General features: G+C 45.0%; 1 protein-coding gene across 37 annotated transcripts in view; it reads right to left on the bottom strand.

Annotated features, from left to right (window-relative positions):
* Positions 1-15,482, bottom strand: part of TIAM2 (TIAM Rac1 associated GEF 2) — a 230,158-nt gene that overhangs the window by 97,093 nt on the left and 117,583 nt on the right. For 35 of the 37 annotated variants that reach the window (XM_081529173.1, XM_081529179.1, XM_081529192.1 and 32 more), the window contains 3 exons: positions 8,446-8,881; positions 5,166-5,338; positions 3,944-4,168 (listed from right to left, as the gene is read on the bottom strand). In XM_081529173.1, the coding sequence (XP_081385299.1) occupies positions 3,944-4,168; positions 5,166-5,338; positions 8,446-8,881 (834 nt within the window). The remainder of the gene's footprint in view (positions 1-3,943; positions 4,169-5,165; positions 5,339-8,445; positions 8,882-15,482) is intronic. The other 2 variants (XM_081529202.1, XM_081529203.1) reach the window with 1 other exon arrangement.

Raw genomic sequence — 15,482 nt, 5'->3', positions numbered from 1 at the left:
AATGTTTGCTTGGACTTCTTGTGGCCATAAACAGAAGGAAAAAAAGGAAGCAAAAAAAAAAAAAAGGCCAGGACCAGCTCAGTGTTGCCCATTTCCCTTTTCTCTCCCTGGATCTAAACATTTGACAACACATAAAGACCTGAAAACTCTAAGTTAGGCATCGGGTAGACTAAAGTATGGCTTTAAATGTTAGCGAGCCAGTTAAAACCATACCTTCTCCCACTACAATCAGTATGAGATTCTAACTTGCACACTTGAATTCACGAGTTGCATCTCTGATGACAGACAGACTATCAGAGCTTTTGGATCCTGGAAATGCAGGACCACGGGGGAGACATGGTATGCAGAAAATGTGAAGAAAACCTTTCTCCTCCTCCTCAGGCTTCTTCGTTTGTCGTGTGAATTGTGACCCAGTATCACATCCCTGCCTGCCCCAGACGGAAAGCTGAGAGGTCAGGGCTGCCCGAGAACCAGACCTCTCCCCAGACATAAGCCGACAAGCCTCTGGGAAGGAGGAGGCCAAGCACAGAGATGTGTCTGTCCCCAGAAGCTGCGGCCTTGTCAAAACCCCCAAAACCTTCCACTCCCACCATCCTCCTTAGCACTTTCAACTTCCTTTTCAGTTCCTTGGTAGAACTATCAATATGTTCAGTTTGTAGTTTGCTAGCTGTCACTCTTTAAATAAAGAGGATATTTTGGAACTTCCTTGGCCGTCCAGTGGTTAAGACTTTTTGCTGCAGGGGCACAGGTTCAATCCCTGACCAGGGAACTAAGATCCCACATGCTACACTATAAATAAATCTTCTGTTTGAGGAACATTTCAATTCAGGTGCATAGGAAACTATTTAATATTTAATATTCTATAAAATTATAGAAGATAATGCATTTGGAGAAACATCTTCCATGTAAATTGTTAAACTTTTTTCACGTTACTCTGGTCCAGACCTTCATAGCTGCACATCCAGACCAGGGTCATTCTGACCCCTATCCAAGCCACTGCCAGATTAATCTTCCAAAGAGGATGCATTCATCATGCTTTCATCCCAATTTAAAAACGCGTGATCCTCCCTTAGGCCTGCTGCTGCTGCTGCTGCTAAGTCGCTTCAGTCATGTCCGACTCTGTGCGACCCCATAGACGGCAGCCCACCAGGCTCCCTCGTCCTTGGGATTCTCCAGGCAAGAACACTGGAGTGGGTTGCCATTTCCTTCTCCAATGCATGAGAGTGAGAAGTGAAAGTGAAGTCGCTCAGTCGTGTCCGACTCTTTGCGACCCCATGGACTGCAGCCTACCAGACTCCTCCATCCATGGGATTTTCCAGGCAAGAGTACTGGAGTGGGGTGCCATTGCCTTCTCCGCCCTTAGGTCTCGAGGCTATAATAAACCTTACATCCCGGTGTTACTTCACAGACCCTGAAAAAGCTACATCAGTACCCGCCCCACCAAACCCCCAGCTCTTCACCCCTTCCTACCCCACCTCTCTACTCCCGCATGCTCAGGAGACCCAAGCCACCACTCTGTTACTCCTCCACGTGGCCCTTGAACAATAAGGATTTGAACTGCATGCGTCCACTTGCACACAGATTTTAAGTAAACACTACAGTACTATATGACTGTGGTTAGTTGAAAACAGTGCGCCAAGGATAAGTTACACGTGGATTTTCGACTGCCAGAGGGTCAGAGCCCATAATCCTTGTGTTACTCAAGGGTCAACTATACGACCAAACTGTCCTACCACGTGCCACACTCTCTTCCCAATCGGGTTTAACTTTCATACTTACACACCTCTTGCCAATTTTTTAAGGCCCTATTCTTACAGGAAGTTTCCTCCACCTCCTCAAAATCACAGCATAAGCTCAACCCCTGATCCCTTGCAGCATCTGATGACTATGTCCATTGGTACTAATTTACATCATTCTAGAATATTCGTTAGTTTCATGCTTATGAGGCCTGCTCTCTAACTAAATGATACAATTCTTAGGAACAGGATCTGTATTTTAAAATTATTTTTATTTGTTGAAGCTATAGGCATCTATTAGGTATGTCAATACCTAAAGATGGACAGGTAGCAAGAGGGAAGAACTGCGCAGGGAGAAAGACAACACAAGATACCAAAAAGAGAGAAGCAAAGACACATCCCGCTATCACCAGACAATCTCTTCAGCTGCGCCATCATTTAGAAACACTTGATGAGGGGGCAGGAGATGGGAATTACTTGGTCATTTTACTATTGCCGATTGATAGATTCCAAATTCTTAGTGTGTCACAAATATATCATTTGAATGCAAGCCTTTCATCAGTCTCTTATTTACAGCCAGGAATTTCTTTCCACACATTCTAGGTTCTTCATGTATATGCAGACAGAAGAAAAATTCTAAGCAAGGTTAAATATTCAGACACAAATAGAAGACTGGTAATGTGTCGTTTAATTTGTGTTTTAAGTCAAATGCTGCAGACAAAATTATTTCTATGGGGAATCTAAACTGTTGCGTTGCCATGGAATTTTTGTAAAGAACCTAGTCTCTCTATAATAATTTACAAAGTGAAAAGGATGAAAGATTCAGGCACACGCCAACCCATCTTCACCCTGTCTCTCTTCAAGTTCCAAGATCATCTGACACTGATTTTGAAGGGACTGTAGTGGATACTGTTGTGCATCACCTGATTCCCCTTTGAAGACAAAGGCATTCTTCCCCTTAGCTGCTCATGGCTCACAAATGGAGCTCTCTTTGGGAATCTGTCCCCTCTGAAGGCGGCTACCTTGACCAGTTGAAGCAAGCAACTCTGAATGGCCATCCCAGCTGCTGAGCCCCCTGTGGAACCAGCTCAGCACGATTCAACCAGTCTCTCCTTAATCCTGCTCCTTCACCCCCTCACTCCTGAGAACATTCCTAATAAAACTCCTCACATGCAAATCTCTACCTCAGTCTGTTTCCCAGGGAACCTGACTGAAGAGAGGGGTGCTAGAAATTTCACTGACCCTTGTCTCAGTGTCCAGGTTGTCTGAGCAAAGGAAGACAGACACTAAGCTGCTTCCCCTCCTGTAAAATGCAAGCCGCAAAGAAAGTAGCTGCTTAATTATTAGATGAATGTGGAAACAGGCCAAAGAAAGCATTTTCTTTAGCACCTCATCTGTTAGAAAAAACAAGCCAAAAAAATAGTGTTTTTCCCCCAAAGCCACAAATACAGGAATAGCTGTGTTATACCAAACCACTGAAGGCTGAGTGCCAAAGAACCGATACTTTCAAACTGTGGTGCTGGAGAAGACCCTTGAGAGTCCCTTGGACAGCAAGGTGATCAAACCAGTCAATCCTAAAGGAAATTAACCCTGAATATTCATTGGAAGGACTAATGCTGACTTCGGCCACCTGATGCAAAGAGCCGACTCATTGGAAAAGACCCTGATGTTGGGAAAGATTGAGGGCAGGAGGAGAAGGGGGTGACAGAGGATGAGATGGTTGGATGGCATCACCAATTCAATGGACATGAGTTTGAGCAAACTCCGGGAGACAGTGAAGGACAAGAAAGTCTATGTGTTGCAGGTCATGAGGTCGCAAAGAATCAGACACGACATAGCAACTGAACAACAACCAAACCACTGCTTTCGAAGCCATCTTTTGTATTAGAATCATACCTGTTTAATCTTCCAGTCATTTTATTATACAAATTTTGTTCCAAAAGTGACAATAGTCACAGAATCAGCTAGGCAAACAGGAGCTACTCAATACTAGGAAACAAGATTTGGTCATAAAATGTTCCACCATACGTATACAGCCACCAAAGCAGATCGTACTTGCCATATGACAAAAGTGCGACCATCTAAGTACTTGGACCGAGAGACCACAGAAACTATTTCCTCCAGAGGTATATAAGAACCAGCTCCCCCATCTGAGTTTGCCGTAAGGGAGGTGAGTCACGGGAGGAGACACTATAGATAACCTGTACCTGGTTCTCTATGGCCTTCCTGTTCTTTGGGTCGCTCACCACCGACAGCTGTAGCTCTGCCATCTTCTTCATCTTGCTGTCCATGTCTATCTTCTGAAGGAGGTTTCTGGTCTGGTTCTTCAGCAGCCGGACTGTGTCCTCTTTGCCGTGTTTCTTTGCAAAGAGGGATGCGCAGGCCGAATGGATGGCAGTGACCCAGTTCTCCAGGTCTGTCTGGCTGGTGGCCTAAACACAGAGGGGGCAGTGGGGGGAGAGGGAAGCAATTTGGAATTATTTCTCCACACAAGTGTTCTCCAGAGTGGCAGCCTGAGCGTGGATGTGTAAAATCCCCAAATATCTCCACTTCATAAAAACTGTTTAATTTTAAAAAACACACTCAACATAGATCTGCAGGCTTCCGTGACTCCAGAGGGCCTGTGAGAGCATCAAGGGTGTCACATGGCCCCAGATATGACGGGAAGACAAACTAGAATCAAGCTTTCACCAGCAGCAGAGTAACAAAAATACAAAGAAAGAAAAAACAGGGTATATTCACTCCTCAGTGTACATCTCATCGCTCTCTAAAAAAGCAGGCTACCTTCATAATTTTAATAAGACGAGGAAATATTAGGAGCAAAATGCTACATTTTGAAACCTGAATATGAAATTATGTCCATGGTACAGACTCAATTATGAAAAATTACAATAAAAGAACATTTCGGGGAGGGCACAATAATATTAAAATAGTTGTCTGTAAATATCGAGAATTTGAGTGGAATGCTGGAAATACAGGGCTTCCCAGATGGCATTAGTGGTAAAGAACCTGCCTGCCAATGAAGGAGATGTAAGAGACATGGGTTTGATCCCGAGGTCAGGAAGATCCCCTGGAGGAGGGCATGGCCACCCACTGCAGTATTCTTGCCTGGAGAATCCCATGGACAGAGGAGCCTGGCGGGATACACCCCATGGGGTCAGAAAGAGTCGGGCACGACTAAATCGACTTGGCACACACGCAGGCACACAGGCGCCCAAGAAATGCTTGCTGGGTGAACGACTGAATGGTGATAGCCCCAGGGTGCCTGGTAGTTGGCAGAGGCCAGTTCTCTTGCTTAAACTTTAATCCAAAATCTAACAGCTCTTACTCTATTTCATTGCTAAGTCATGCCTCTTAATTCTGATCCTTCTCGTCCTAACAGGACACAAGATCTCGCCTCCATCCTCCGTTTAGAAAGCTCAGCAGTACCTGGAAAAGGTAGACATCCCCAAAGGAGTTGCTGAGGCAGAAGACATGTTCCTTCTTGGGATGTTCCGGGACAGACTGCACTATGCTGTCTTCTGCAAACAGGGCACAACGGGGGGCACTGCTCTGATCCGTGGAATTCTTCCCATAGGTCTCGTAAAACAGCAGCGTGCATCCTGCGTAAGAGAAAAGCACAGTACTGTCCCTGGCACGTGTCCTGAGGATCCATGTAGGAAAGGGACGAGAATAAGGGAGATAAGGAAACACGGACACACAAGTTTACAATGGAACCCAGCACAGCATAGAACTCAGGAGAAAAGAAAGTGCATGACCCCAGCTCTGCCCCCAGAAACAGCATCCCCGAGGCATGGTACTCTTTGATCTCTGAGTGGAGAACTGAGCAATCTCTCCTCCCACAGTCAACACGCATCCAAATGCAGAGGCTGTGAGAGCCTCTTAGAACAAGCAGAAGGGGCATGAGGTTTATGGCCTGAACTGCTGCTGCAGGTCTGAGCCAGTCTCTTGTTCCAGCCACGATGTACTTAGAAATAACCCTCCAATCTTTCCATCAGGAGAAGTCTGACTGATGCTGCCGCTGCACATGCAACATCCCATGACCCGGGGCCCTGAGGACCAGGGTAGAGGTGCCAGCTCCACCCCAGTCCAAATTCTTTCCCATGGATTAGTGTTCACACCCCAGTTCCCTTAACACTGAGCTCCCAGAGGCCGGGGCTTGAATCATTCTAACTAGAGGAAGTAAAAGTCATTTTGGGGAGATACCAAGATGCTGCCAGTCCGAACACTCCACCTATTGTGCATTCTGAGGGACAGTTTATCCCCCCTGCCAACATTCTGCCCGGGAAGTCCCCTGTGAACCACCCGTAAATTCACTCATTGGAAAAGACAGCTGGAAAGCAGAATCACCCTTGTTAAAATTTTATTACATCCTCTAAACCCTAAAAAACATGTGTGCCCTTAGCATACCTATACATTCAATGTAGGTGGGCAACCAGATGGTTGGCTGATAGCTGCTCTCTAAAAAGCACTGCTTCAACTTTATTTACATAGATACTTCAAGGATAATTTTAAAACTCTGCTTAAGTGTGTGTGTGTGTGTGTGTGTGTGTCTGTGTGTCTGTGTGTGTGTGTGTGTGTGTGCGCTTTTAACTACAGTTAAACCAAACAGTTAAGCTCAAATATTACAGCTTGGATTCTAAGCCAAGAAAGCTGAACTCAACATACTGAATTCCTAGAAGAGGCATAGAAAAACACATGGGATAGGTTATTCTGGGGAAAAAAAAAATCTTCATCCCAAGCCTTTCCTGGGCTGCAAAGGAAACAAAGGGATGTGCGATTTACAACACTGTCACCTACAGAGCATCCTTTATCCATGGGGCTTCAAGTGCTTAACAAGCAAGGGCCCAGGCAGGACCGTGGATCTTACAATGGTCAGAGACAAGTCAGGACTATCTGTGCCCCTGAACCCAGAAGCCAGAGGCTCCCCGGGCAGCTGCCAGGATGAGAGACAGTGTTCTAGAGACGTCCTCTTTCAACCTTAAGTGACACCTGCCTGCATTTCCCCAGGGGCCTCCAACAACCTGGCACTACACAAACATCTCCAGGAGCACAAATTCAGGAAAGCACTAGGTTTCGGGGTATTTTTTCCCATCGTGTGTGTTTTACACTAATTCACAATCAGATTGTCTTCCACCTATTAGTCCTGTCCCAACCTCTGATAAACCAGAATAAACTCAGTGTCTCTTCCAGAAGACTGCTATACTCACGGTCACCCCAGTTCTCATTCCTCCAGGTTAAATGTTGCTAAATCGTTATGCCATCTTCCACACAGCACAGCTCTACATCCCCTCGGGGTCACCAATAGCTGTGCTTCTCAAAGCAGGATATAGACACATAGACGCACACCACCACCAGCCCCTACCACCATGGCGTGTGCACTGGGGGTTTCCAAAGCCACAAGGCAGGCAGGGAACAACATCCCAAAGCGTCCATTTTAGTAAATACATTTTATGTTGAAGAAAAATGCCTGACATGCTGTAGAGCCACACCTCCCTCTCCTGCACTTGGATAGTTCTTTGATCATTAAACCTAAAAAGCATCAACTTATCCCTTTAAAATGTTATCTTGCTGGATCCAATCCATTATTCCAGCTTTCCAAATCTCTTCCGTCATCCAGCAGAAGACCCCGTCTCCCCTAGAGGGTAGCCCTTTGCCTTCCTCAGCCACAAGGTATCACGAGGATCCAATCGAGAACTGGAAAAGAGGGCTGCAACCGTGAGGGATGCTGGGTCTCAGGGTGCATAAAACTTCCAGTTTGCTGGGGGAAGCTGTTGCCTAGAGATGAGATGGCTTCTCAGTGTCCTTTTCCCAGAGGGTGCTGGGTAATGAGCTGATGCCAGCTCCCCAAAGCTCACAATTTCTAAATATGGGGAGTACTGCAGACAGCTCCAGGCCTTTCACCTGCACTGTCTGCAGTGTGACCACCGTTTCCACCTTCTCCCATGACAAGGAAGGGTGGCAGCTGCTAACAAGGAACCACACAAGGTTCTCTGACAAAGAGTCTCAGGACAGCTGTGCAGAAATGCCCGAGGCTGTGGGGGAGCTCGGCATTCACATCTGTATAAAGCAACGCAATGCTGACTCAGAGCCTCAGATCGCATCCAATAATCTCTCCATCCACAAGGAGAGAGGCGATTATAATTTTTAAACGGTAAGGCGTGTGAAAAACTTTTATTCTCCTCACAAAGCAAAGGCTTTCTCCTATTTCCTCTGCATCCAAAAAAAAAAAAAAAAAAGCACATGTTTGTGATGACAGTGAGACGCTCTTAGCTCATAAACATGGGGTGACACAAACCAAATGATGCGGATGAAATTCTTCACTGTACAAGCTGGGGAGGACTGCCTCTCTGGAGTTCTGAACATGTGCACAATCCATGCTCGATGTTCCAAATAACTCAACTACACCTGGTTACTTCTCCAGGGCTCTCCTCCCATACCCCAAATGCAGGATAAGTATTAAAGAATGGTACCGAAACCCCTAGAAAATAATAAGCAATAGTTATTAGAATGAAGGATGCATACGACTGTTAAGTGAACATATTATACAGCTTTGAGAAGGTGTCTGGAGGAAAGCAGGCTGGAAGGTTCTGGATCAGATGCCTGCACATGAACTCCAGTCCAGCCTGGACTCGCTGACATTTCCTAGGAAAGAGGAGAGCAGAGGAAAAGGACTCCTGGGACCCTCTGGGTGGTGAAGACCACGTACCTTTAAGCGTCACCCAGTACTGCTTCCATTTCCTCCGGGTCACCAGTTCCAGCTTCCTTTCCTTCTGCAGAGTGACGAGGGGTTTGAAGAAGAGCCACCCGGCTTTGCGCACCACCCCTTGTTCCTTCTCAAAGAGCAGGTCCAGTTGCTCCAAAGAGCTGAGCGACTCGCTGCTGGACTCGGCCGTCTCCGTGGACGTCTCGAGGTTCTCCGTGTTGGTCCTGCTCACCTCCAGCTCTCGCATGAAATTCTCGTAAATGTTCTGTTGCAGGGGGTCGCTGCCGATCGCATGAGCAGATTCACTTCTGTGGGACAGGATCTGAGCGGAGCCCCCTGACCACAGGGACACAGACCCCTGGCTGGGCCCCTGCGTGTCCACGTTCAGCCCATCCGAACGGCTGTCAAAGTAGTCACTGCCCTCCTTGGACCTCGGCTCCTGTGAGCAACGCAGATGGCCACCCATCAGAGGTTACATATAGCCAAAGCACCTCTTCCCCAGCACAGCGTGCATGTAATAGTGTGGCTTGCTAATAGGAATGCTGCAAAGCAAGAGTTTTTCTTCTTTTTTAACACATCTTTAATCATCAAGTCTGCAAACCAGGAAGAATCATAGGGACAGTACTGCCTGAACCAGTGTATAGCCGGTGCACTCAATGCTTAAAAAGGGAAAACCAAGCATCCCTGATCATCCTAAATCTAGGGCTTCCCAGGCGGCGCTGGTGGCAAAGAGCCGCCTGTCAGGAGATGTAAGAGACACGGGTTTGATCCCTCACTCGGGAAGATCCCCTGGAGGAAGAAATGGGAACCCACTCCAGTATTCTCACCTGGGGAATCCCTTAGACAGAGGAGCCTGGTGGGCTCCAGTCCATAGGGTGGCAAAGAGTTGGTCACAACTGAAGCAACTTAGCATGCACACATCCTAAATCTAACCTACACTTAGCATCAAAAAATGAGTTAGTATATTCAAAACATACTAGTCAAGATTTCTGCCTAATTTCTTGGCTAACTGTGAATCAGGACCTTCCAGGAAAGAAATCTTGTTCTTATAGTCTTGTTTTCCTTCTGGATCATTTTTAAGCTAAACAGAAGAAGTACTAGTTTCAGAGTCAAGGGAGGTGCTGTTATATACAAACATTTCTTCCACTCCCCACAGTGAACAGTTTCAGCTTCTGAACCCCTGCTCAGGTCTAGACGTGAAGATCATTAGCATCGTAATAATATTTTCCCTCTTTGGATAGTAAAAACCATGCACCTGGGTTCCTTATCCACAAAGGGTTCTTGTTAAGAACCATAGCTATTTAACTGTAGTTATTTCATAACTAATATATTTTACTTAATTTGGGAATTTTTTCATGAAAGGAATATACTCTATATTCATTCCCATTGCTTTGTTTGAGCACTCATTTTATTCTAAGCACTGGGAATATCAAAGCAAGAGTCTTTAATATTTATTTGGACACAAAATCAGACATAAGCAGTTCTAAATAAAATTAGGTTTATCTAATAACCACTGCCCCTCTTAAGACAACATGCAGTAACATTGAACTGGCCGTGCACAGAGCCAAAAACACGAAGGTTTCCTCTATCACCTAGACTAGAGGTCTAGTCATTTAAGAAGAATAACTTGCATAGAGGCCATTCATTGGTCAACAGCAGTAAGTAAATTTCTCAGCAGAGAGTGAGCTTAGGAGGACTTCCCTGGTGGTCCAATGGTTAAGAATCTGCCTTCCAATGCAAGGGATGCAGGTTCAATTCCTGGCCGGGGAACTAAGATCCCACATGTGCATGCTAAGTCACTTCAGTTGTGTCTGACTCTTTGTGACCCCATGGACCATAGTCCGCCAGGCTCCTCTGTCCACGGGATTCCCCAGGCAAGAATACTGGAGTGGGTTGCCGTGCCCTCCTCCAGGGGATCTTCCTGACCCAGGGATCAAATCTGCTTTTCTTATGTGTCCTACATTGGCAGGTGGGTTCTTTACCACTAGCGCCACCTGGGAAGCCCACATGTCAAGAGGCAACTAAGCCCACGAGCCACAACTAGAGATTTCACGTGCCTCAGCTGAAGAGGAGCCCACCACGAAAGATCCCGCACATAACCAAGATCCTGAGTGCGGCAACTAAGACCTGATGTAGCCAAAAATAAACAAACAAACAAATATTTTAAAAAATAAAATAAAGAAAGTAAGCTTCATTTATAACTTAAAAGACTCTTGACATTTCAAATTTAGAGCTTAGGTTAAGGTAATTCTGCAGAGACTCAACACACTCTAATTCAGAAGTTAGTGAATTTTCAATTAGATTTCCTTCTCCATTAAAATAAAGAGTAGGGAAAGTGGGATCAAGGACCATTGACTGAAGACCTTATGGTGAATATTCCCCTGTGTGGAGGCGTTTTCTTTCCAGAAATTTCATCCTGAAATCAAGTGGCAATTACCTGCTATGTTTTGTAGGAAAAACATCAATTAGACAAGTGCTTCTAAATACCCAAGGGCTACAAACAACTGAGCCCAAACATAGCTATTACTAATGAAAATATTATCTTCTGCTGTGTTTACATGATGTCCCATAGTCAGATTTATTTATACCCTGATGCTTATGCAAGAACAGAGCAAATAAGCCGGCTATGGTGAGTCACTTGGACAGGAAACTTTCAAAATAGTTTAAGGTGCTGTTTTTTTTTTTCCTCATTGTCACTGTGTTGCTCTTCAAATGTTCCCAGGAGGTGAAGGAATATTTCTCATTTAGCTCATATTGGCATTATTTCAGCTATGAATAGGACTCTCTGACTCATAGCCCCAGAACACTGGGATTGCTTCTGATAGCCAGCAAGAGTTATGATGGGGCGTTTCAAACCCAGCAGAGCCCTGCCAGAGAAAGGCATCAAGTGTCAAACCGAAGTGTAACTTGTCAGCCCTCCTGACATTGGTTCTCATAAAAGGTAGACTTAAGTCATAGTGCTAACTTTTAAATGTTCAACCAGAGAAAAAGACAAATTTTCCTTCTTGAAAAATGGAGAAAAGATCACATATTTTAGCATTTATAACTGATTCTTATACACAGACGTGAATTTTCTCTAACAAATTTGTAAAGCTTTCTATCTAGAATCCTAATAGCTAGTGACTCATTTTCAGGTTAGTAGGAAGGAAGGAAGGAATATGGAAGAAAGGTAGTCTGAATAGACTCCTGAACAGTCTCAGCTGGATTTTCCAATCACTGTGCTATGCATGTGAAACTAAGGTGCTGTGTTAGTCGTGTACGTAAGAAAGTCTAATTTCCATTCATATCCACATTGGATGATCATAAATGACAGGTAACATAACTTGATGACACTACAGCATTATAGCAAAGAGTGAAGAGGAACTCAAGAGATGTCACTAAATTCCTTGGAGCTAAAAGAAAACTCTTATCACCATTCTTCACTTCATGGGAAAAAGCACCAAATTCACCAAGTCCTTCTTCACATGCCACTGTCTTTCTTTTCATAGCTACAGCCACTAGTCCTCTGCAGAAATTCCCTGGGACTATGGGGCCCTCAAGGGGTAGTGAGTCTAAAATGAAGAGGGTCAGAAAGCCGGGGTCTCTGTGTCCTGATTCTCCTCTTTAAGAAACTCTGCAGCAGTGGTCAGGGTTCACCCCTAGGGTACCTGGCAAGACCATTCCCTCCTCCCAACCCCCCTCCCTTGGAGTTAGGCGTGGTCACGTGACTCGCTTTGACCAATAAACAGATGTGAAAGGCGTGGCTCCTGAGTGGGTGCTTCAAACACCATCACTCGGTTTCTTCTCGCTCTGTCCGGGAGGCTTGGGGTGTCCCAGAGGGAAACTGCTCCGTGGACCTGGGAGCCCAGAGAGGAACAGTGCAGACCAGAGTCGCAGCTTGAGAAAGACACAGACTTTGATTTGTGCTCAACCTCGGAGAACTGAGGGCTTTTTGTGGCCTCGGTGTAACCTGGCCCACCTGACTCACAGGATGGAAAAGGTACCAAGGAGCGGTCTCAGAACAGCTGCGTCACTACCAACAGTTCACCAGCTTCAAACACACACTCTCCTCCTGCACACACATCCCCCCACCCTCCCGGCCTGAATATCCTTTTCCAGCTACTCAGTATCTTCACTTGGTCCATAGTTGCAGAGTCCCAGGGAATTTCTGCAGAGGGCTAGTGGCCATTACTATGAAAAGAAGGACAGTGGCATGTGAAGAATGTCACGGTGAATTTGGTGCTTTTTCCCATAAAGTGATGAATTTGCTTTCAGGCTGTAACTCCACAGAGTGGTTGAAAACCCTCTAAAGAAAGGATCGCTCTTTTCACATCACTTTCTTAAAAACTCAAAATAAATAACCCATCACGAGAAGGCCTTCTGAGTCCTAGTGTACTGGCATAGAGAAGTCTGTGCGTGTAAGAGAATAAGCATTCGGTACCTTGACTATGGTACACTGTCACAAACTTTGCTGTTCCTACGCACTGACTGTATTTTTAAGGACTGAAACTTTGTCTTCACCTTCAATTATAAAAGCAAAACAAAAGTAGGTGTTCCCCAGTGGCCCAGGTTCAATCCCTGGTCGGGGAACTGAGATCCCACAAGCTACACAGTATGACCAAAAACAAAAACCAACCAGAAAAAAAAAAAGAAGAGGAAGAAGAAAAACAAAGGCAAGGCCAATGGAAGTGGCATACCTACCAAAAGAGTACGTTTTGTTCACCTTTACAAATTATCAAAATTTGACACAAGCAAAATGTAAAAATCCAAGATAATTTGTTATCTTAATGCTCAATAACTCCAATGAAATTACTAGTGGTTATCAAGAGTACCTTGGCCATGTAGCTGAGTGGAAAAGACGCACATTTGAGCTTTAGCAGAAAAGGCTTTGGCCCCAGCTTCTCCACTAACTAGCCATAAATCGTCAAACTCCTTTAATATTAGTTTCTTCATTTTAAAAAGAGAGGGTGTGTGTGCAGGCTAAATCGATTCTTTGCAACCCTATAGGCTGTAGCCCACCAGGCTCCTCTGTCCATGGGATTCTCCAGGCAAGAATACTAGAGTGGGTTGCCATGTCCTCCTCCAGGGGATCTTCCTGACCCAGGGATCAACCTGCATCTCCTGCATTGGCAGGCAGATTCTTTACCACTAGTGCCACCTGGGAAGCCCAAATGAGGGGAAGTCCTTTCAGATTCAGATTCTTTGATTGTGTAACCATTCTGTTCTTAACTCCATGGGCTTACAAATCACCCAGTTAAGTCCTGGATGATACAGACTTGAAGGAGGTTCACTTCCCAGGGGTGGCTGGGCAGCAAGGGTCTGCATAGGATGGACTGCGGTCAGTCCACAGTGGCAAAGGGTCTGCTTTCGAACTGAATGGGAACTGACCAGGTATAAGCCAGGCCACTTATGCAGAAGAGAACCATGCTCTATGCTAATAAGAGATGTGGAGGAACAGGATCAGGGGTTCCGGGAGATGAGTGCTGAACACAAGTCGACAACACAACACTTGCATCAAGAAGATGAGAAAGTTGTCTGCGTGGGACTGCAGGTTTCCAGAAAGCAGGAGCTATCTTTCCCTTTACATTTGATTGCTGTCAGTTGTCAAGTGTACTGGACAGCTGAGAGAAAGGTCAAAGAAATCTTTACTACTTAATGGTTTGACCTGAACAAGTAATGAGTCAGGAGGAAGCAAATTACTGCATGCAGGGATATGAAGAGTTCTGTAACAGGACACTGATCATCTATTCTTAGTCTCTTCCTGAGAGGAGGAAGAAAGGGACAAAGTAAAATATTGGGGCAGGGGGCTTGGACTTTGTGCCTAGGAAGGAAGTAACTAATGGTAAATTTTATAGATCTGAAACAATCTGCTCAGGGAAGCTGTATTGTTTTCTACACCTAAAACTCTGTAAAATTTTATAATTATGTATCTATCTCAGATGGTCAAAACACAATTCTACTAGAGACAAATTCTTACAGTCACTTAAATTTCCTTCAACAAATTCCTAAAGTCACTTGAATTTCCTTCAACAATATTACTTAAGGTGAGTTAAAATATATATATAAAGTATACTTTCTCCCTTCTAAAAATAATTAAAAGCAAAAAAACAAAAACAAAAAAGATCAATTAAAAAACCTAGCAATTGCCTCTCATTACCAAAGAGGGCAAACTATTACTTTCCTTGCTGGCACTGAAGTCATTTTGTTTCCCCCATTCAAACTTTACATGCCCATTAAAAGTATTACTGTCACCATCATGATTCTTGTTTTATCAACATCGTATTTTTGTGATTCCATGTGGTCAGGTCAAGATGTTTTCAACACTTAGCTGTCCCCATGAGGAGGTGGTGAGATTATACACATTTTTTTTCCCCAATGTACCAAATGAACGATAGGAATTTTAATTTCCCCAAAGTAATATTGGACTTCCCTGGTGGCTCAGATGGTAAAGCATCTACCTACAACGTGGGAGACCTGGGTTCAATTCCTGTGTTGGGAAGATCTCCTGGAGAAGGAAATGGCAACCCACTCCAGTATTCTTGCCTGGAAAATCCGATGGACGGAGGAACCTGGAAGGCTACAGTCCATGGGGTCGCAAAGAGTCAGGCACGACTAAGCAACTTCACTTTCACTTTTCAAAGTAATATCGAGCTCAGGAAGGCTACTCATCCCAAAATGACAACAATGTCTCTCTCTTCCTTTCTGTCTAGGCTTTGAGAAGGAGCTTTAGCTGAGCACTCAGGTAACCAATTCACTGGGGAGTCTCCCCAACACTGTTCCTTCTAAGAACAGTTTGGTTAGGTCTTGGATGAGGCCTGTGGATCTCAGAATACAGGACCCCAGAATACAGGAGGCGCAAAATTGGACAGAATGGGAATGACTGGAGTGGAGGGTTTAGAGTGAAAATGCACGTCTGATGCAAAAGGAAAACACACACCCCTGAAAACAAGACGTGCCAAGTCTTAGGCTAACCACTCTCAGAAGCTCATCTAAGTCTCAGGATGCTCTCTGCAGTACCTTCTGCTAGCTAGCCTTACCGTTCTGCAGATAGAAAACCAATC

Source organism: Giraffa tippelskirchi, chromosome 9 (genome assembly GCF_054371585.1).
Source record: "Giraffa tippelskirchi isolate mGirTip1 chromosome 9, T2T-mGirTip1v1.2.pri, whole genome shotgun sequence".
NCBI classification, from domain to species: Eukaryota; Metazoa; Chordata; class Mammalia; order Artiodactyla; family Giraffidae; genus Giraffa; species Giraffa tippelskirchi.
The sequence above is the reverse complement of the archived record's forward strand: the minus strand, read 5'-3'. Positions and strand labels throughout refer to the sequence as shown.